This window comes from Schistocerca cancellata, chromosome 8 (genome assembly GCF_023864275.1).
Source record: "Schistocerca cancellata isolate TAMUIC-IGC-003103 chromosome 8, iqSchCanc2.1, whole genome shotgun sequence".
NCBI classification, from domain to species: domain Eukaryota; kingdom Metazoa; phylum Arthropoda; class Insecta; order Orthoptera; family Acrididae; genus Schistocerca; species Schistocerca cancellata.
Window position 1 is genome coordinate 549,575,788 of NC_064633.1, and position 22,726 is coordinate 549,598,513.

At 43.6% G+C, this 22,726-nt stretch overlaps 1 protein-coding gene across 4 annotated transcripts in view; it reads left to right on the top strand.

Annotated features, from left to right (window-relative positions):
- Positions 1-22,726, top strand: part of LOC126095475 (zinc transporter 1) — a 269,483-nt gene that overhangs the window by 204,604 nt on the left and 42,153 nt on the right. For 2 of the 4 annotated variants that reach the window (XM_049910265.1, XM_049910267.1), the window contains 5 exons: positions 7,639-7,823; positions 9,814-9,938; positions 10,445-10,542; positions 11,490-11,743; positions 22,283-22,542. In XM_049910265.1, coding sequence (XP_049766222.1) covers positions 7,647-7,823; positions 9,814-9,938; positions 10,445-10,542; positions 11,490-11,743; positions 22,283-22,542 — 914 coding nt within the window. In that variant the 5' untranslated portion in view covers positions 7,639-7,646. Of the gene's footprint in view, positions 1-6,856; positions 7,145-7,196; positions 7,439-7,638; positions 7,824-9,813; positions 9,939-10,444; positions 10,543-11,489; positions 11,744-22,282; positions 22,543-22,726 lie in introns of those variants that run through there. The other 2 variants (XM_049910264.1, XM_049910266.1) reach the window with 2 other exon arrangements.

Sequence of the window (22,726 nt, forward strand, 5' to 3'; positions counted from 1 at the left end):
CTTGACTCGAGAAGTGCTTTTAAACACACACAGATACGTAACAAGCAATAACAGTGTGCTGTGGTCGCGCGCGCTTATACTTCACGCGAAGGATCGGTTTCCAGAGATAAGCGGACACGGGAAATTAATGGATAAAGCCGGTTCACGGAAGGATTTACGTGGTCCGAAGGGATGAGTACCCTGTCCCCTCCACCTCCTGTCGATCAGTACTTTGCCTCCCGCCCCACTCCTCAGGATCTGTGTGAACGTGGCACTAGTCGAAATACAAATTCCTGTGCTGACTTCGCTTCCGAAGCAAGGGCTGGACGTGTTGGTGTTCAACATGAAAAGGCAAAGTCTTCAAATAACACTTCATGTATCCTAGTCTGCAGATAAACAGAAAGCACAGTTTGGCCTCAGAATATACCAGAAATAGTATATGAAGCCGTGTGTGTCTTCTTACTGCACATTTAAAACAAAACACAGTTCCTTAGGTTGAATTTTTTGAGTAGTGTTTTACTACAAATTTTTTGGTAGCGTAAGTTTATGCAGCAACCGATTATATTTAACATTTCGGAATGTGGTTTATGAATAAATATCATGGACATCGATTTCATTTTGAAAGTTTGAACACAGTTTTAGCTTCTCAAATTAAATCACAGTAGTATTGTATATCACAATTAAAGATAGCTGTTTCTACTTTGAACAGTTATTCAATAACTGGTAGTAAGTAAAATTCTTACCAGTCTCGCGACATTATCACGAATGATTAAGGACTCTAGACATCCAGATGTAGCAATGCTTAGTTATATGCAAATCAAAATCTGTATGCATAGAATACTTGTATCCCTATTTGTTTGTATTTGCATGTTATTCTGCAACAGAATTTATCTTCATGCCAACAAAATAATAATCACAAAAACACAACGTTTCTTTGCTTAAAATTACCAAAACGCATTATTGCATGACAGGTATAAATTGCTCTGTTCAGTCGTTCTTCGACGTATTGGCTTGTTGAAACCACATTGCCAAATGAAAATACTGACATAAATATCGATGGTGGCTAAAATATGGTGAGAACTACAATACACTATTCTCAATAAATATTGAACGCGTGGAGGCCTCTCAAGGTGCCCATTCACAGGCCGACTGGTCCGCCGACCCGTCTGCCAAAGTGTCCGACTGTTTCTTGACACCGGCAACTGCTTGCACCGACGGAATGTTGGCTGGCAAGTAGCGGTCGGGGAAGCAGGTAGACGTCCGCTGGTCTAACCGAGGCATCCGATAGCGTACACGTCGCCTGCACACAAGCGGACGGGTCGGAACAGACTGGCTGGTGCGATTCGTGTGGCCTACCTCACCTTATACCCGGAGTGAACGATGGAACTGTGGCTGACCAGGCCACTGCGCACACAATATCCAAGATTCGTGTCGTACGGGGCCACGTAGAGGCCTTCCTTTCTTATGACCCGCGCCTCTGCAAGGGGAAACGTCTGCTGTACATTTAGTCGTTGAAGAAACAAACCCTCGGATGTGCCGATGTCGATTTGGGGAATGCCGAACTGCTGGAGAAATGCGGGCACGGATATATGCAGACAGCAGGGTTTGCGGACACCACTTGTGACAGGTGTTTGGGCACTTGCCTCCGGGACGACAGAAGATCTTCCACTCGGCGGAATGGTCCGCGTGTGTATGGAGGCCTGTATGTGCTGGTTGCGTCAGGGAAGAAGCGGACACTGTAACTTAAAAGCAGAGATATGCAGACACTACCGCTGGAAGGAGGCCTTCCCTCGTCCCGGAGCGAATGTCCAAACTACCTGGCACAAGTGGTGTCCGCAAATGCTGCCGTCCGCGTACCTCCGTGCCCGCATTTCTCCGGCAGTTGCGCGTTCGACATCTCTTTCGCGGGGTTGATTCTACAACGAGGAAATATAGAGCAGACGTTTCCCCTTGCAGGGGCACAGATCATAGGAGAGGAAGAACTCTATGAGACAGGTATTACATGCGTTTTGGGCATTGTGTGAGCAGTGGCCTGATCAGTCACAGTTCCGTTTTTCACTCCAGGTATAAGGCAGGCTAAACCGCTCGACCCGCAACGATCAGTCTGTCCGACGATGGAGCAATATGTCAACACTGTCGGCGTGGAGATGGACGTATCAGAAGTCGACTCCGCATCCTTTCATCTGGAAGCGTAACAATCTTATCGCAGAGTTACAAATATTTGGATGAACCGTATTCGTCCCCACCAGCATTACTGTTAAACTGTGATTACCGACGGCAAAATTATCGAATGTGTACAGCGTCTGAGGGAAGGCGGCGGCCAAGACCGAATATCAACATCAGATAGCAAAAAATATTGCCAAGAAGTAGATCTAAGAGTGATTTAGTTAGGTTTTACTTGTTACTGATAACGATTATTAAATAAGCCCACGTTCATCCTTAAAGCGTACAACCCCTGCGTGCGCCATAACACTTACTTCAAGGTTTGTTAGTCTCTGTAGATACGAGACATCTTTGTCAACCAAACCCAGTCACAGAAACTCGCGTAGATCGGCCATAACTCGCCGATGGCGGCTCTGATGTTTGTTACTTCTTCCACATTTACCAAGCTGTAACGATTCTGAGACACTGCGCGCTAATTTGTTGTGTCCGCTTGCTTCTGAAGTTCCTGACAACAAGTTGACAAAATTTTAGAGAGATCTGTCTCAAAAGTAAAGTAAAATCAGCCGTGGTTCGCTAATGATAAGCATTAAAGAACAAGAAACTTAAATTCGTTTGAAATGTCAGTATTTCATCAATTTGGCTCACTGCGCTGCAGTCGTCTTTATTTCTTGACACAAAATCATCTCCGTAACAGTCTTTTTGTGAGTTATTACACGCTCGTTATCTCGAAACTGTCCACCAAGCAGATGCCCCTTCAACCGTCCAAACAGACATAAAACTTTTTGTCCTCAATCGGAAATGTATGTAGCAAGTGGCGCTATGCCCCATCCCAGTTGGGCGTCTGGTGATTTGTGATGGGTGCAGCTTGCGGTCTAGGATTCTGGTGGCGCAACTTGGTGTATCTCACGTGTGAGTCTTGCATCTTTGCCCGTAAAATATGCTTGTCCAAAGGAGAAAAATTGCATTCTTTGGTAATTGTCGATCCACATGCTCTAAAGTATATGAAAACTTGTTCCTACGGTCTCAAAAAGGCGTCGCCATAAAATTCTTGCGTGATCTGGCAACTTTTGGGGTCTGTCGCCCGGTAATTCTGAGAGCCTTCTTGTCTCCAGATAGAATTGTAACAGCCAGGTTTAATTAAAAATTATACCTCCTTGAAAAGATGTGATAACCCTCACATAAACGTCGCAAAAGATCGACTCAAACACTGTTTCATCATACTCAAATTTTCTATTATCTGTTACGTATAGTCATTGTGTTTGAGTTCATCGGTGATTGATGCTCAACTCATTGGTTGTGGTAACCCGAGCGTGGCAGTTACTGGATGTTGTGTCAACGTGCTGAATTTCCTAACGCCATCCAAGAACACTATGTCGATGTATCATGTCCTCATTCACTGGTATCAGTTTCAGGGAATCCATGTTGACTAAGCTTTCTATTTGTCTAAGGGCTCCATCACAGTTTCATGTTGATCAACAGTAGCTTCCCTGAAACAACAGGAAACAAGAATGAGATGTTGTTGTATAGTCAGATGAGAGAGAACCAGTGCTTCAAGATATAAAATTTCATTTCCTCGCTGCATTCCACAATCCACGAATAGTGCGCTACTTTTTAAGCGACCTTTTCAATTCTGTGGTGAAAATTGTCTTACCGGGAAACTTAAACACAGTATTAAAATTCTTGGAAAACCCCAGTTTTTGTGAGCAGGACAAAAAAAATGCGTTTTTGAGGAGCCTGCTAGAGCAATTATAGTTACTGTACTTGCCCAAAATGAGCACGCCATTGACATCCTTGACTTTTGTGTATGGCCCTTATGTGTGATATCGCATTCCGAAGTACGGGGGCTATTCAGAAAGTAGGGAACGTTTTGGCATTAAAAAAAAAGCCTAAGTACAAGAAATATATTTTATTATATACATCTGAAAGAGCGACTGACATACTACTTTCCCACGTAGTCACCAAACACATTGAGGCACTTATCATAGCGGTGGACAAGCTTTGAAAGACCTTCGTCGTAAAATTCTGCCGCCTGATTCTTCAGCCAGTGAGTCACGCCCGCCTGGAGTTCCGCGTCGTCATCAAAGCGCTGCGTTGCAAGCCAGTTCTTCATCTTGAGAAACATGTGGAAGTAATTGGTGCAAGATCGGGGCTGTAGGGCGGATGAGGGAAAATTTCCTATTTGAATGAATTAAGGAGTTCTTCAGTGCGGTTTTCCGTGTGAGGTCGGGCATTGCCGTGCAAAAACAAAATTTTGGACGTCAGCTTCCTCGGCGTTTGTTTTGAACTGCTATTCTAAGGCTGTGCAAAGTTTGACAGTACTGGAAAGAATTTATGGTTGCTCCACGATAGAGAGAATCAATAAGAAGCACGCCTTGCGTATCCCAAAACACTGTCGCCATCAACTTCCTTGCTGACAAGGTTTGAAAACATTTTCTTATTTTTTTTTTATGGGAGGGGGGGGGGGGGACCATCTACATCTACATCTACATCCATACTCCGCAAGCCACCTGACGGTGTGCGGCGGAGGGTACCCTGAGTACCTCTATCGCTTCTCCCTTCTATTCCAATCTCGTATTGTTCGTGGAAAGAAGGATTGTCGGTATGCTTCTGTGTGGGCTCTAATCTCTCTGATTTTATCCTCATGGTCTCTTCGCGAGATATACGTAGGAGGGAGCAATATACTGCTTGACTCTTCGGTGAAGGTATGTTCTCGAAACTTCAACAAAAGCCCGTACCGAGCTACTGAGCGTCTCTCCTGTAGAGTCTTCCACTGGCGTTTATCTATCATCTCCGTAACGCTTTCGCGATTACTAAATGATCCTGTAACGAAGCGCGCTGCTCTCCGTTGGATCTTCTCTATCTCTTCTATCAACCCTATCTGGTACGAATCCCACACTGCTGAGCAGTATTCAAGCAGTGGGCGAACAAGCGTACTGTAACCTACTTACTTTGTTTTCGGATTGCATTTCCTTAGGATTCTTGCAATGAATCTCAGTCTGGCATCTGCTTTACCGACGATCAACTTTATATGATCATTCCATTTTAAATCACTCCTAATGCGTATTCCCAGATAATTTATGGAATTAACTGCTTCCAGTTGCTGACCTGCTATTTTGTAGCTAAATGATAAGGGATCTATCTTTCTGTGTATTCGCAGCACATTACTCTTGTCTACATTGAGATTCAGTTGCCATTCCCTGCACCATGCGTCAATTCGCTGAAGATCCTCCTGCATTTCAGTACAATTTTCCATTGTTACAACCTCTCGATACACCACAGCATCATCTGCAAAAAGCCTCAGTGAACTTCCGATGTCATCCACCAGTGTGCGCCCACTCCATGGACTGTAATTTTGTCTCGCAATTGACTTGTTTCACGCAAGTCTCGTCACCGGCTACGATTCGATCCAGTAATGAATCACCATGTTTGTGATAGGCCTCCAGAAATGTCAACGTTGGCCCCTTTTGCTGTTCTTTATGGTGCTCTGTAAGCATTTTGGGCACCCATCGTGCTCAAAATTTGTGGTAGCCTAGCTTTTGAGTGACAATTTCAAACAACAAAATCCGTGAAACTTGTGGAAAAGAAAGCGAAAGCTCCGTTATTGTGAAGCGACGGTTTTCACGAATTGTTACATCAACTTTAGCGACAAGATCGTCAGTCAGAATGCTCGGGCGTCCACTCTTTTAAACCGAATGCACCATTTCCGGACAGTACATTCACTCATTACGTTGTTTCCGTACACTTCGCACAGTTCACGATAAATTTCTCTAGGGTTTAGGTTTTTTGCCAACAAAAATCGTATCACAGACCGCACCTCACAACTGGCGGGGTTTTCGATTGCAGCGCACATTTCAAATTCGAATATCGAAAAAACTAGACGCGCAGAGACGTTCCTGCTTTCGCGGATGGATGCTGACAGAGCTGCCGAGCACGCACATACCAAAATATACGCGCGCCTGTAGGGCGTCAGACGGAAACGTTCCCTACTTTCTGAATGGCCCTCGTATGATTTTGCTATCAGTTTACTGGCAGTGGTTGCTTTGTTGGAGGTCACAGGAAAAGACAGTTTCAAAGCTGACCTAAATCAACGTCATTACTGACAACAAGGAATCTCGTGGCCTTGGGAGCCCCTCTTGTTGAAATAGTGGTCATCAAAGAGCGGTGGCACTCGAAGAAGGGAAATGTTACGTCGAAATGGAGACGCGCACATGAAGAGAGCAGAGGAAAGCGCTAAGCGAAAGTGACGCTCATCATTTGTTTTCACATATTTGTTACAACTGATGGAATGTCGGCCACCTAAACTCTCATTCGTAGGACGCCTTCTAGTTCATTCCGCTGCTGACTGCGTCATTTAATGTATTGATTGCCAGAACCTTGACGTGAAAAAAGTGTGTGTGTGTGTGTGTGTGTGTGTGTGTGTGTGTGTGTGTGTGAGAGAGACGCACGCGCCATGGCGGCAAGCACAATATGAATCGGATCAAAACCATGTGGGCTTGTACCTTGATGTAGCACGCCGCAACGGTTGCCTCAGTCATTGGCGGTTCCAGAAGCGAGTTCGAAAGAACGCGATGACGCGCGCTGCACCTGGCCGTGGTGGGAGCGAGTAGCCTTGTGGATGGCCTTCGCCGGCCTGCCCGCGCCTCCGCCGGCCGTCCACCGCCGCCCCCCACTCCCCGCGCCGTCGTTTGCTTTTGAATGTGGGGGCAATACGTGCCTCGCGGCGGCGGCGTCGACGGGGGCGGTTGACGGCTCGCCCTGTCCGGAAATGCGCCGGCTCCGGGAGGCAAGACGGAGAACAGGCGCGAGCCGACCCGTGTGCCGTGTGCAAACGCCGCAGCTGAGCTGTGGTGCCGTGCGCTATACGGACAAACCGTGCAGTCCCCAGTATGACCGACTGCGGCCTGACACGCATCCTCCTCTAGCTCGGACAGTGCCTGCTGCCTGTGGCTTCCAGCGGAGAGTGCTCTAAACATCTGCCGTTAGTCGACAGTTACATCAGACGGTGAGCGGTCTGTGCTTATCTCTCATAAACTTCGCCGACTGTGTAATGTATTCGTCTGTTTGTGCTCAGAGTACATCGCGTAGCAGCCGATGGTGTCAGACATCGCAGTCTTGTTCTGGCGTATTTTTCTCGTTGATGTAACAGATAATCATGTTCAATATTACCTCCGTGCTGTCGTGGAAAATATTGTTAAGAGACAACTGCCGATTCTAGGCCAGTGTGTAAACTGCTTATCTGATCATTCTGCTACAAACCTGGAGCTTCTACTGCAGATTTCGACTACCAGTTGTCTACGTTAGTGCATTTGTGAAAATGCTATGATCAATGTTGTTGAGCAGTATTCTTGTTACCATGTATTTCTTTGATTTAGATGGTTATTCTGCCGTCGTTTGAAATAGTGCAATCATAGCCATAGGCGTGAACACCATTCGTGTTCTGTGTGTTGTCAGTGCACAATTTTCTGCTGTGTAAATCCTATTTTTCTTCTTTTGCAGTATAAATCATGGGGCGGTACACGGGCAAGAAGTGCAGACTCATTTCCATGTTCTGGCTTACTACATTCTTCTTCTTGGTGGAGATTGTTGTTGGTTACGTGACGAATTCAATGGCCTTGGTTGCTGACAGTTTTCACATGTTGAGTGATGTAGCTGCTCTAGTCGTCGCCTTTCTTTCTGTTAAGGTGAGTAATCGTTCGGATATGACCACATACACACAGAAAAATGTACCGGCTCTAAATAGGCAACTAAAATATTTTTGTCAGTTTATGTTTGTAAACTTCCATACGTGTTTGTTTTTGTTAGTTGTTTGGCTCTCCAAACTTTCACTGCCATAAAAAGTTCCAACATTTCATGCAATATTGTAGATGTCTTTCTTGTAGTGACAATGTACACAAACCTGTAGTAGCACCAAAAACACTGGGATGATTCCTGCCACCAGACAATCACAACACTGTCAATGTGGATATAGACTTACATTGAAAATAGGTTGTTGATGTAATGTACAGAGAGATTAAGTTTATGATACTAGTTTCATTCTGAAAGATTTTATATTTTTGTACATTCATTCTGGATATGAGCAGCACTAGAGTTAGAGATATCCTAGGAAATTACAACATATCAGATAGATGAGTAATATATGCAGCTCACTTGTTTCTCAAAATGGATGTTTATTAATGGCAAAACAGTTGTCAATAGGCCTACTGCTTGTTTCCTACTGCAGTACAGTGTAATTCATAAGAAAGTGAACCATAGATTAAAGATTGTAACTGATACATAATGTAAAATCACTAGCCATGTTTATTCACTGGATCTATGTGTACTCTGGAGGTATTGGCTCTTGAGTGGAGGATGTTAACTGTGGACCGCAGTCTTGCTGTTAAAATTCTGAAATGCTAAATTTTTCTGTCTGAATTTTTTTCTTTGGTTTTGTAGTCAATGTAATTTTATATCAACATATCTCTGTAGTTTTACTGAACTTCCTTTGTGTGTGGTTTTAGTAAACAAGTGGTATTCCGGAGAGAATACATCAACTCAGCTAGAATTGCAGTTTTCCCTAACATTTCTGAAAAATGGTTTTCTTGCAGTTAGTGAGATTTTCCAAATTTGAATAAAGGTAAACTTAACATTATGGAAAATGCAGTAGAACTGAGTGCAAGATGCATAAGTTTACCACTCAAGCAGAGGAGGCTAAAAAGTGTTTACATAAGGGAATTAACAACAAATAAGTTTACAGTTGAAATTGATAAACTACTGGAAAAATTTGCAATGTGAAAACAGTAGGGAAAGTGGATGAAATAACTTAATACATATGTGGATGATGATAAAAGCCCAAAAGAAAGCATAAATTGGTGGTAGGTAATGAAAACTGTGTAACTCCAGCTGACTGTGAAAACATTGTAATTCCAGTAAACAGTAACTCCATTATGAAAGAGAGACTTGAAACTGCATGGATTTCTCTAATCTGTCAATAACTAGGCTTGTGCTACATAGTTAGGTGTATTAACTTCATTTTATCACCTTTTATTGTTTAAAAAATCTTTTTTGGTTCTCCCATAAAATTTAACAAAATGGAGTTACAAGGTTTTAATTGCCTACTGTCAGTATGGTACATTATTTTCAAAGTATGCTTAGTAATTAATATGAACGGTATCTTAAGATGTATCTGTAGGCCCATGTGCAAACTTCATCAAGATGGACTCAGATACAATTTTGCTATTGATTTACTTCATACTTTTTATCAAGATGTGCAGTTAATTACAATCTCTCTCTGTGCCATTCACAAATATCACAGTTTGTATTGGTCATTGAAGATGTGTAGAATTTTTATACTTCTGAAGAATATACCTGCCGCAGTGACTGTAGTAAAGTCAACGAAAGAAGTTTCCCAATGGTTACAATTGGCTTGTTGTGGTTGCTTTGTGCATCTTATCTTGGCTGAGAATGTAATGTGGTTTCATGTATGTCCCTGTGTGAATACCTCAGTGCTGTCACAGCTCCACAGCTGACTATTGGTTTCGCCTGCAGCCATTTAAAATTTAGCTGAAAGCTGGTACCAGCACTGGCAGCTGTCGGGATCTTTGTTCATTGACTTCGCTATAGGAAAGTGACTATAATTTGAGAAAATATTAGGCATAAATTTCACACACACTTAATGAGAATATTTTATTGCAGATGTCACCAAAGAAGTGGTCCAAAAACACATTTGGATGGGCCAGAGCTGAGGTATTAGGAGCTTTAGTAAATGCAGTTTTTCTTGTTGCACTGTGCTTCTCAATTACTGTGGAAGCTTGCAAAAGGTACGTGTACACCCCACCCCCTTCTCTCTCTCTCTCTCTCTCTCTCTCTCTCTCTCTCTCTCTCTCTCTCTCTGTGTGTGTGTGTGTGTGTGTGTGTGTGTGTGTGTGTGTGTGTGTGTGTGTGTGTGTGTGTGTGTGTGTGTGTGTGCGCGCGCTTTTCGTTTTGAAATGATGTGAGGCACTGAGAACCATAAGGGCCTAAAATACACTGTTGTCAGGCCCATATTTAAGTTAAGGTCAGAGAAACCAATGAGACAGTGTTTCGTGAATGTTCATATACACAGTGTGGGCCTACAGCATAGATAAACCTGACTCGCCATAAGATCAACAGGTGTCAGAAGCAAGAATAAATGCTGCAGTCTCTCAATCAACAGTGATGTACTTTAGGCCCTTATGGTTCTCAGTGGCTCATTGAAGGTGGTGGTTTTTGGCCAGTACACCTCTTTTAAGAGAATCAACTCTAAACATAAATTACGTTGATTGATTGATTGTTTGTTTGTTTTAAGGTTCATAGAGGTCGAGGAGATCCATGAGCCGAAGCTGATAGTGATAGTAGGAACTCTTGGACTGGTAGTCAATATTATTGGGCTGTTCCTGTTCCATGGTGAGTAAAAAACTCTTGGACTCCATAATACAGTTAAATTTTCTGCTAACTAAATAAAGTGGAGTACTGTGACAATATGAAGTCTGTTGTTTTATTACTGCAGCAATTTGTTGAAAACTAATGAGCAGGTGCCTTTAACAGCTTCATAAACTTTTGCCAGATAAAAAATTAAAATATCAGTTTTGCTGTGACTGTATTTATGTCCAAATTAATCCTTGTGAAAGACGTCACTGTATGCATTATGATACTGAACGATGTACAAAATACCTGATGACACATATGCTCATAGAAAGAAGAAAAAATAATTTCTCAGCTACGTTTAGATCATTTAAAAATTAGTCTTTTATTTTATGTTACTTTGAATGAAATGTTGATCTACTGCTTCACACCAGAAATGAGACAACAGTGAAAGCAGTGAGTTGAAAGCAGTAGCCAAAAATAGCAAATTCTTATATCAAATGAAGACACATGAGAAAACTGTAAAAAACATTTGGGAGACATTATGGTTGGTGAGATTAACCTTCAGGAGAAATTACAAGTACTGTCAACACACACAGAAAAAACTACTATGTTTTGGAAATGTTAGTTCCTTGTCAGAGAGGAAGGTGGTGCAGGCTTGGGGAATGTTTAAAAAGACAGGTCACTCATCCTGTATTTAAAGGGAGTCGTAGGTTCTGAGGACAAAGGGAGATAAAGGTGAAAGGAAAGTGTTAGAAATAAGGCAATTAAAGATGATAAATTTGTAAACTTTATACTGATTTCACTATACAGATGGCAGGATGAAACAATAATGACTAATGAGGGTTTAAGAGAAAGAGAAGTGAAATTAATAGTACAGTTTACGACTAGGAGAAAAGTGGGGGGGGGGGGGGGGGGGATAGATAGATAGATATTGCATGTAGTATACAACAGATCTGAAAGTTGAGTAATTGTTCTTTATTTTGCAGAACATGGACATGGACATGGTCATTCACATGGTGGACTCTCACGAAGTCATACCAGGTTGTCGCAGCTAGTCTCAACTGATGATAATGAGAACGATGAGACATTTCAGCCACCACAAGAAACATTTGACCCTTCAGAGAAAGGGCGACATCATCACGAAAAAAGATCATCGGCATCACAGATGAACATGCGTGGTGTTTTCCTTCATGTTCTTGCAGATGCTCTTGGCTCAGTGATTGTCATTGCATCAGCTTCTGTAAGTTACATGCATTTTCATTCTAAATTTTGACTTGTTTTTGTCAAGAGAGAGAAAAGTTGTATGACATCGGCAGATGTTAATTGACCATAATTGCTGTTACATATCATACTGGTCCAGTTATCAGTCATACCTCAGCTAAATAATTTCATGATTGACAGGTGGTAATAGCACGAGTTGTATACCGGTATTGTCTGGTGTTCATGCATTCAGTGCTTGCATGCACGAAGCAAACTAAATATCATCTGTAAATAAAGATTTTTCAGTTACCCTCGTTTGTGGAGGGGAGTAGTAGTGGATGCAGCAGCAGTAGTGATTATTAAGCATTAAGGATCTTTCACTGGCCCATTTGCAGCTGACTTTGGGAAAAAGACATAAAAATCCTGTAAAATTATTTTATGTCTCAATTGCAAATTGACACAAATGATTACTAGTCTCAGAGTGGTAATCTTCCAATCCATAAATGAAAATAAAACATTAACAAGCATAAATTTCAAATTATAATAGACATTGAAAATAATTTTTAAAAAAATGTAAAATTGTACATGATTAATGAAGAGTTGTGAAAAGTCAACAATTTTTTTTTTCTTGTTGTTGTTGTTGTTGTAAAGAATTGTCGTAATCATAAAATAATGGTAATAGCTCTATACCAGACTTTTCATGGCATACCCTTGTATCAAGTATATTATAAATCCCACTCGGGGTCTACAGATTTGTGTCGGGGAGACAGGTGGGGGGGGGGGGGGGGCGCAGCTGGGAGATGGGAATGGGAGTGACTAGAAAACTAATAATCTGTAGTATTAAAATTTAACAAAGATGCACTGCCTGACAAAAAAGAGAAGCACCCAGGGGGAGGAGAAAATGAAATGCAACTTCAAGGCCTCTGATGTTGTTTCAGTGATTACAAAATCTAGTCAAATTTACAAAGAACTCGTCAGTATGAGGTCTCCGATCAGTATAACATTCCATATTGTCTAGCCTGGACTCTGCACTGATTTGATTGTGAAAGGTGTTGTATCCTTTCCTGGGGCAAGCTGGCCCCAACTGTTGTAACTGGCCCATGATACCATGGATTCTTGTACTGGGAGAAAGGGACCTCTTCCAAGTTTTATGGGTATGCAGCATCTCTGTGTCTGACACAGTGATCACCCAACATCTGGTGTTTACTTTAGGAGGCCCGGTAACAATAATAAATGTGAACAGTGCTAATACACTCCGATGGTCACTCTGCCTGTCACAGAAAAACAGTCTCCCTAATCATTTACACAACTGCTGATGGTGTGTACTTCTATGATGTTACATTCACATCTGACCTTGCCTTCTAGGTATTAACCTTCTTTTTAGGCACTGTATTTTCTATACCACATACTGAAAGTCCGCAGCTCATGGTCTAGTGCCTAGCATTGCTGCCTCTGGATCACAGGGTCCCGGGTTCGATTACCAAACGAGTAGGGGATTTTCTCTGCCCAGGGACTCGGTGTTTGTGATGCCCCCACCATTTCCTCCCTGCAGGCCTGGGGATTAGAATAGGCCCAAGGTGTTCCTGCCTGTCACCTTTTGGACTTTATGTGATGGTCCCCTGTAGGGTTTGTTCTCCATTTCTCAAAATTTTCCTGAAGAGCAAGCCAATTGGGGAAGGACGCCTCACATGGTGCATCATGTCCATCATGCATTGAGATCTTTAGCCCACTTTCTCGCTTTCTCGTCATGGCATTGCCTCTCTCACGATCACATCATCCTCCAGTGGAATTGTGGTGGCTTTTTCCACCATGTGGCTGAGCTATGGCAACTGTTAAGCTTTACACCTACTTTTTGCATTGCTCTCCAGGAAACTAGGTTCCCAGCAATGCGGACCTCTACCCTTTGCAGCTAAAAGATATTAGAAGAATCATAGTGAATATAATAGTGTGTCAGGTGGACTTTGCATTCATGTCCTGAACTCGGTATGTAGTGAACCTGTGCCCCTTCAAACTTCTCTTGAAGCTGTGGCTACCCTTTGCAGCTAAAAGATATTAGAAGAATCATAGTGAATATAATAGTGTGTCAGGTGGACTTTGCATTCATGTCCTGAACTCGGTATGTAGTGAACCTGTGCCCCTTCAAACTTCTCTTGAAGCTGTGGCTTTCGTGATATGGATAACTGGGAAATAACTGTGTGCAATGTGTATCTCCCTCCAGGTGGTGCGGTACCCCTGAACTTGTTGGCTGCACTGATTGATCAGGTCCCTAAACCTTTCCTACTTTTGGGAGATTTTAACGCCCATAACCCCTTGTGGGGTAGCACCATGCTTACTGGCCATGGCAGAGTTAACAAAAATTTACTGTCCCAACTCGACCTCTGCCTCTTAAATACTGGGGCTGGCACATGTATCAGTGTGGCTCATGGTAGTTACTTGGCCATTGATTTATCAATTTGCAGTCCAGGACTTCTCCCATGTATCCACTGGAGAGCACACGACAACCTGTGTGGTAGTGACCACTTCCCCATCTTCCTGTCTGGCGTCATGCCCACAGACGCCTACCCAGATGGGCTTTAAACAAGGCAGACAGGGTAGCCTTCACCTCTGCTGTCACCATTGAATCTCCCTCATGTGGTGCCATCAATGTTGTGATTGATCAGGTCACTACAATGATAATTTATGCAGTGGAAAATGCGATCCCTCGTTCTCTAGGGTGCCCCCAGTGAAAGACAGTCCCTTGGTGGCCTCCGGAAGTCTCCGAGGCAATTAATGAGTGTCGGTAAGCTCTACAGTGGCATAAGCGGCACCCTTCCCTAGAACACCATGCCCGCATTCACGTGCTTATAAAAGGATGGAAACAGGAGTGTTGGGAGAGGTACATGTTGACCATTGGGTGCCATACGACACCTTCCCAAGGCTGGATGAAGGTCAGATGTCTTTTTGGGTACCAGACCCCAACAGGTGTCCCTGGCATTAACATCAATGGCATGCTCTCTACTGACGCAAACACGGTTGCCGAGCTCTTTGCTGAGCACTATGCTCGAGCCTCCGCGTCGGAGAACAACCCCCCAGCCTTTGCACGGCAGATGGGAAGCAAAGTCCCATCATTCACTACATGCCACAGTTAACTCTATAACCCTCCATTTACAGAGTGGTAGATCCTCAGTGCCCTTGCACATTGCCCCGACACAGCTACTGGGCCGGATCGGATCCACAGTCAGATGATTAAACATCTCTCATCTGATTACAAGCGGTGTCTCCTCGTTATCTTCAACTGGGTCTGGTGCGATGGCATCTTTCTATCACAGTGGTGGGAGAGCACCATCATTCCGGTAGTAAAACTCAGTAAAAATCCACTTGATGTGGATAGCTATTGGCCCATCAGCCTCACCAATGTTCTTTGTAAGCTGCTGGAACGGATGGTGTCGGCGGTTGGATTAGGTCCTGGTGTCACGTGGCCTACTAGCTCCATGTCAGGGCGGCTTCCGCCAGGTTCACTCTACCACTGATAATTTTGTTTCCCTCGAGTCTGCCATCGGAACAGCCTTTTCCAGATGCCAACATCTGGTTGCCGTCTTTTATGACTTATGTAAAGCATACGACATGACTTGGTGACATCATATCCTTGCCACATTGTATGAGTGGGGTCTCTGAGGCCTGCTCCCGATTTTTATCCGAAATTTCCTGTCGCCCCGTACTTTCCGTGTCCAAGTTGGTGCTTTCCATAGTCCCCCCCCCCCCCCCCCCCCCCTCCCCTTATTCAGGAATGGCGTTCCGCAGGCTAGTGTATTGAGTGTATCTCTATTTTTAGTGGCCTTAAACGGCCTAACAGCAGGTGTAGCGCCATCGGTCTCCCCTTCTCTGTATGCGGATGAATTCTGCATTTTATGTTGCTCCTCCAGTACTGGTGTCACTGAGCGGTGCCTACAGGGAGCCATTCACAAGGCGCAGTCATGGACTCTAGCCCACAGCTTCCAGTGTTCAGCCACGAAGTCATGTGCCGTGCACTTCTGTCGACGTTGTACTGTTCATACGGAACCTGAATTTTATCTTAATGACAATCCACTCACTGTAGTGGAGACGTATTGATTCTTAGGACTTGTTTTCAATGCCCAATTGATTTGGCTATCTCACCTTCGTCTGGTTAAGTGGGAGTGCTGGCAGCACATCAATGCTCTCCGCTGCCTGAGCAACACCAACTGGGGTGCAGATTGCTCTAAGCTGCTGCAGCTCTACAAAGCCTCTTTTCAATCCTGCCTTCACTATGGGAGTCTGGTCTATGGTTCTGTGGCGCTCTCAGCATTGCGTTTCCTCGACCTATTGCACCACTGTGGTGTTAGATTAGTGACGGGAGCTTTTAGAATGAGTCCGGTGATGAGTGTCCTGGTGAAGCCTGAAGTCCCTCCATTGCTGATTTGATGTGCGTGGCTGCTCACCACTTATGTTGCACACAATCATAGTTCTCCTGAGCATTCGAATTACCATCTCCTTTTTCCACCCATGGCAGTTCATCTCTCACATTGGCGGTCCAGGTCAGGGCTTATGATTGCGCTTCGCGTGCTATTCCTTCTCTCCAAACTGGAGTCCTTCCCTGTACCACCTCTACTTGAGGTCCATTCCTGTACACCTCCATGGTGTACACCTTGGCCAAAGCTTCATAAGGATCTTTTGCATCGTCCTAAGGAATCTGTTAATCCCTCTGTCACTTCCTCTCGATTCTTGACGTGTTCTGGGGCTCTGAAGTTGTTTACACCGATGGCTTGATGGTTGATGGTAATGTTGGCTTCGCCTATGTCCCCAGAGGCCATTTAAACAGTATTCCTTGCCCACTGGCTGCAGTGTTTTCACTGCAGAGCCTGTGGCTATATCTCATGCAGTCCAGTACATCTGTTCCTGTTCTGGTGAGGCATTTTTTCTCTGCTCCAACTCCCTGAGCTGCTTACGAGCTATTGACCAGTGCTACCCTCACCTTCCTTTGGTAGTGAACATCCAGGAGTCCATCTCTAGTCGTTCAGTGGTGTTTGTGTGGACCACAGGACACCTCTGAATCCCAGGCAACGAACTTGCTGACAGGCTGGCCAAACAGGCTACGTGCAAACCGCTCCTGGCGATGGGCATCTCTGAAGGTGACCTGCATTCTGTCTTATGCTGCAAGGGTTTTTGGCTTTGGAAAACGGAATAGCATAACAGTGTGCACAACAAACTGCATGTCATTAAGGAGACTGTGAATGTGTGGAAGCTGTACAGTGTATCACAAGAACACTGACAATGCTTGGTCCATTGTTATGGACAGCAAAGTGATCATTTTTGAAGGGAGAACTCAAGTCTGGAAGTTCATTGTTTGAACATGCACAGTATCATAGGTTGTCAGTAGTTGCACCTCTGTTTCATAGGGTTATGTTTGGTGACATAATTAATTAAGCACCACATTATTTATAAATATATAGTTGATATCAGTGTCATTTTGATGCAGTCTGTGTATTGCGGGGAAGTGTTTCAATCTGTTTATTGGCAGGTACTATAGTACCTACCAAGCCAAACTATGGTCTCAGACTCTCAGAGTTTACCAGCAAGAGGAAAGAGTATGAAGGAGAGAGTAAAGGTAACTATTCGCCTCAGAGTTGGTGGGCTTTATCTTGTTCATGTGCCTGTTGATGACTCAGTCTCAGCTTAAGGTGAGTGATTACCTTTACACCTGCCATTAAATGGCGTATTGTCATACACTGAAGGTGTGTGAAAAGTTAAAACTATATCAGCAGCTTTGTTACACAATATACTCCTTGACACTTTGACAGCATTTATTCACAGGTGATGTATGTACATTCGTGTCTCATCTAAATAATTTTTGAGTTCCAGTGCTTCATTTTATGTAATTTATTGTAGTATGCTGTTTGGGAGCTACATGTTTCATTGAAGCTCACAGATATATACTGGAAATTCTGTAAACTGAAAATGTAAAGTAATTTTTCTAGGAATGTGGTTACTTGCTTTGGAGTAGAGTTCTTCTGACAAAAACTGTGAACTTTAGTAGACTTAATATTAAGTTGTTCATAGTACCAGTGAAATGGTTATTGTGAGCATTTTGTTTTTGTAGGCAGTTATTCTAGTCCCACTGTCCTCTTCGATAACTGTGTGCATTAGCAGACCACTTCCAGATCACAGGTTCAGGCATAGGGCTATACTCTGCCACTATCACCCAATAGAGTAACATGTTGACCCTTTGAAGATATGGGATAAAGGCCAGTAAAAAGGAAATGATAATCTAGTTGTCCCATTAACATTAGCATATATGAGGTTTGTCCGGAAAATACGTATAAAAGTTGAATAATAACTTTATTTCACAATTATTCAGGTATTACAGTATGGTCTCCTTCAAAGTACTCACCCTGAGACGCGATACACTTCTGCCAACGCCATTTCCACTGTTGACAACAGTGCTTTAAGTCTTCAGTTGTGATGTTGTTCAGTTGCCGTGTCGTTTCCGCCTTGATGGCTTCCACATCTCCAAAGTGCTGCCCCCGAAGCACCATTTTGCATTTCGGGAACATGAAGTAGTCACACGGGGCTAAATCGGGTGAATAAGGCGGGTGGTCTGTCACGGTGATTGAGCTTCGGGCCAAAAACTCGAGCCAACGAGCGACGTGTGAGCGGGCGCATTGTCGTGATGAAGGATCCACCTGCCCCCTTTTGCCAATTCTGGTCGAACTCGGGCCACACGAGCTCTGAGACGTGTCAGAACTTCAACGTAAAAATTTCCGTTCACTCTCTGGCTAGGAGGGACAAATTCCTTGTGAACAGTGCCCCTAGAATCAAAGAAAACAATCAATATTGTCTTCACGTTGGACCTTGATTTTCGCGACTTTTTTGTTCTCGGTTTCTCATGCTAGTTTCCATGCCTTGCTTTGAGATTTGAGCTCCACATCAAATTTGTAAAACCAGGACTTGTCTCCAGTGATGACTCGGTTGAGAAAGTCCCCTCGTTCCTCTGCTTCCAACCAATCCTCACAGCACTCAACCTTCTTTGCTTTCTGTTCTGGCGTCAAGAGCTTCGGTACGATTTTCCCACACAATTTCTTCATTTCAAGTTTTTGTTTCAGGATTTCGTGAACGATTGTTTTGGGGATTGACAGCTTGTCAGCAATCGTTCTGACTGTCAATCTACGGTCTTTAAGAACACAAGCCCGAATTCGTTCAACATTTGCATCGGAACTCGATGTCGACAGACGTCCTGGGGGAGGGTCATCATTCACTTTCTCTCGACCATCCCGGAACCTTTTTAACCACTTGTTCACAGTTGGTTCCTTCAGAGAATTGTCTCCGTAAACCTGTTTCAGACACTTAAAAATCTCACGGCCATTCTTGCCTAGCTTTGCAAGAAACTTGATGTTGACGCGCTGTTCCTCAATCAGAGAAAGCTCCATGCTGACGGCAGGTGAAAAAGGGTAACTGTCTACAAGCTGCCACACACTCCCACCTTCACGCAGAGTGCTCTGACTCGAACTGAGTATTGATGGGATTGATTACAGCAGTAGTCCCACCTGGCGGTGACTGCAACTTGTAACATAAAGACATTATTCAACTTTTATACGTATTTTATGGACAAAGCTCGTATTTACTCCCTCCAATAATTCACATGCATCCGTTGAAGAAATTTATGTTTTGTATTCACATCCCACTTAGCTTAGTGAAATTCAGTGTTGATCTGAGCTTAATGACTTTCGGTTATCACTTGCAATATTTGCACTGCAGGATAGCAACAAACATTGTTTTGAATTGGAATATGTCTAGAGCAGTTAACATCAGGAAGTCAGTTTCTGCTCTTGCCAGAACTACAGATGACATAAAGGAATACTTGGTGTTTATCTGGAAAGTTCCTGGTGTAATGCCACTGTCTCACTGATATTTAAACTGTTCTGTACATAGCATTCATGCTATTAGATGTAATGCTGTCTTTATTTGTATTCATATTAATTTCAATTGTTTTTTTTAACTGTTAACTGCACAAACTTGTGTATTAGCACACTTCAAGCAGTGTCTAGCTGAGCTATTATAGGATTAGTCTTGCATGGCAGAAAATTAAACTGCTGAGCCTAAACATTATGACCACCCGCTTAATAGCTTGTTTGCCCTTCTGTGGAATGAAATGCATCTCTTGTTCTGCATGTCTGGGATCCAACTGATTATAGGTAGGATTGTGGAAATATCTGCCATTAGGTGTCTATGCAAAAGTCAAGCAATTCACGAAAATAATGAGCCGCAAATTTGCATTTGTGGCAATGGTTCCTGGTAGTGACCCAGATGGCTTCCAGGCAAATTTGGTCACTGAGACATGAACATGAGTTCACTATAATGCTCCTCAAACCACTGTAGCATGGTTCTTTCTCTGAGACACAGACAGTTATACTGCTGAAAGATGACATCGGCATCAGGATGACATCAGGCATGAAGGATGGGTTGAAGGTGGTTCGCAGCTTGTGAGCATGTCTTCGATTGTTACTACAGGCCCCATGCAAGTGCAGGAGAATGTCTCACATAGTATAATACTGCTCACACCAGCCTGTGTCCATGGCATGTGGCACATTTCAACCCGCCGTTCACCTTGATGATGGTGTTTGTGGCCAAAACGTGATTTCCCTGAATAAATTACACATTTCCACTGATGGACACTCGAATCCCAGTGGTCTCATTGCCCAATACAATCATAGCTGATGATGATGATCATTCAACATATGAACACGTAGGGATGGTTTGCTGCAGAGCTCCACATTCAACCATGTATGATGAGCGGTGTGTTCTGAAACACTTGGGCATGCACTGGCATTGTGCTCTTTCAGCAGAGATGCCACAGATCACCATTTGTCGTACTTTACAGAACAGGCGAGCCTCTGAACTCCATGTTCTGTGGAGAGTTGTGGGTGTCCAACCATTTAGCGCCTAGTGGTAGTTCCACTATTCTCCTACATCTTTCTGTAGATGCTCACAAAAATAGCATGTGAACATTCAATCAGCTTCACTCTTCCTGAGATACTCATTCTTAGGCAGTGTGTAATAATAATCTGTCCTTTGTCAGAGTCACTTAGTTCAATGGATTTCCCCATTTGCAGCCCGTATTTTCACTAGGCAGGTGCATACTTTCATTACTGCGTCAAGTGCCTGCAAAGCCACAAGGCGGCATCCAATGTTGCGTTGGTCATAGTTTTTTGGCTCATCAGTGCGTACAAAAGTCCAAGATATTAAAAACTGTATTTTCTGAGTGTTAAATTAATTAATCTATATACATTGAAGAGCCAAAGAAACTGGGCTGCCTAATATTGTTTAGGGTCCCCGTGAGCATGGAGAAGTGCTGCAACAGGACATGAGATGGACTCGACTAACCTTTGACACCATGAATTCTGCAGGGCTGTCCATAAAAGTGTAAGAGTGCGAGGGGGTGGAGATCTCTTCTGAACAACACAGTTGCAAGGCATCCCAGATGTGCTTAATAATGTAGATGTCTGGAGAGGCTGGAGGCAGTTGCAAGTGTTTAACCTCAGAAGAGTGTTCCTGGAGTGACTCTAGCAATTCCGGAAGTGTGGAGTGTCGCATTGTCCTGCTGGAATTGCCCAAGTCCGTCGGAATGCACAATGGACATGAATGGATACAGGTGATCAGACAGGATGCTTGCATTTGTGTCACCTGTCAGTTGTACCTAGACATATCAGGGCTCCCACATCACTCAAACTGCACATGCGCCACTCCATTACAGAGCCTCCACCAGCTTCAACAGTCCCTGGTGACATGCAGCGTCCATGGATTCATGAGGGTGTCTCCATACCTTGATACAATTTGAAACGAGACTTGTCTGGTCAGGCAACATGTTTCTAGTCATCAACAGTCAAATGTCGGTGTTGATAGGCCTAGGCAAGGCGTAAAGCTTTGTGTTGTGCAGTCATCAGCCATCAGGGGTACATGTTGGGCCTTCAGCTCCGAAAGCCGATATCAATCACGTTTCATTGAATGGTTTGCACACCGACAGTTGTTGAAGGCTCAGCGTTGAAATCTGCAGCAATATGCAGAAGGGTTGCACTTTGGTCACGTTGAATGATTCTCTTCAGTTGTCATTGGCCCTGTTCTTGTAAGATCTTTTTCCGGCTGCAGCGATATCGGAGATTTCTGATATTCATGGTATACTCATGAAATGGTTGTCTGGGAAAATTCCCACTTCATGGCTACCTCAGAGATGCTGTGTCCCATTGCTTGTGTGCCGACTATAACACCACATTCAAACACATTTAGATCTTGATTACCTAGCATTTTAGCAGCAGTAACAGCTAACAACTGTGGCAAACACTTGTTGTCTTATAGAGTTGTTGCTGACTGCAGCACTGTATTCTGCTTCTTTATGTATCTCTGTATTAGAATACACATGCCTACACCAGTTTCTTTGACGCTTCAGTGTATTAAAGTGCCTGGTAAGTAAGTAACGTGGTTCCTTTCCATGCCATTGCCACCTTATTGACATACCTCGTAGGTATTGATAACCAGTTAATAGTATATGCTCCGAATATTAACTTGTTACTGATTTTCTGTTTTTCTGCAGGTTGTTTACCTGACATCCTGGAGTTACAAATTTTATTTGGATCCGGCACTTAGTTTACTTCTGGTGGTACTAATCCTGCGATCAGTGTGGCCTCTTCTCCAGGAATCTGCTCTGATTTTACTGCAGACAGTTCCAACACACATCCAGGTGGATGCTATCCAACGAAGACTACTTGATAAGGTGGATGGTGTACTTGCGGTTCATGAGTTCCATGTTTGGCAACTTGCTGGTGATCGCATAATTGCTTCAGCACATATCAGGTAGGACTTTGCCTTCATTACGTGATGCACATTAACTCAGTTCCAAATAATTTGGAAGTACATGAAGAAGTGGGAGGAGGAGTATGAATATACAGTACAAATGATGGGTGACAGAATGTTTGTGTATCATTATTGAGCACTCATTAGTGAAATGCAGGTGTGCATATCTGGAAAATGACCTCAG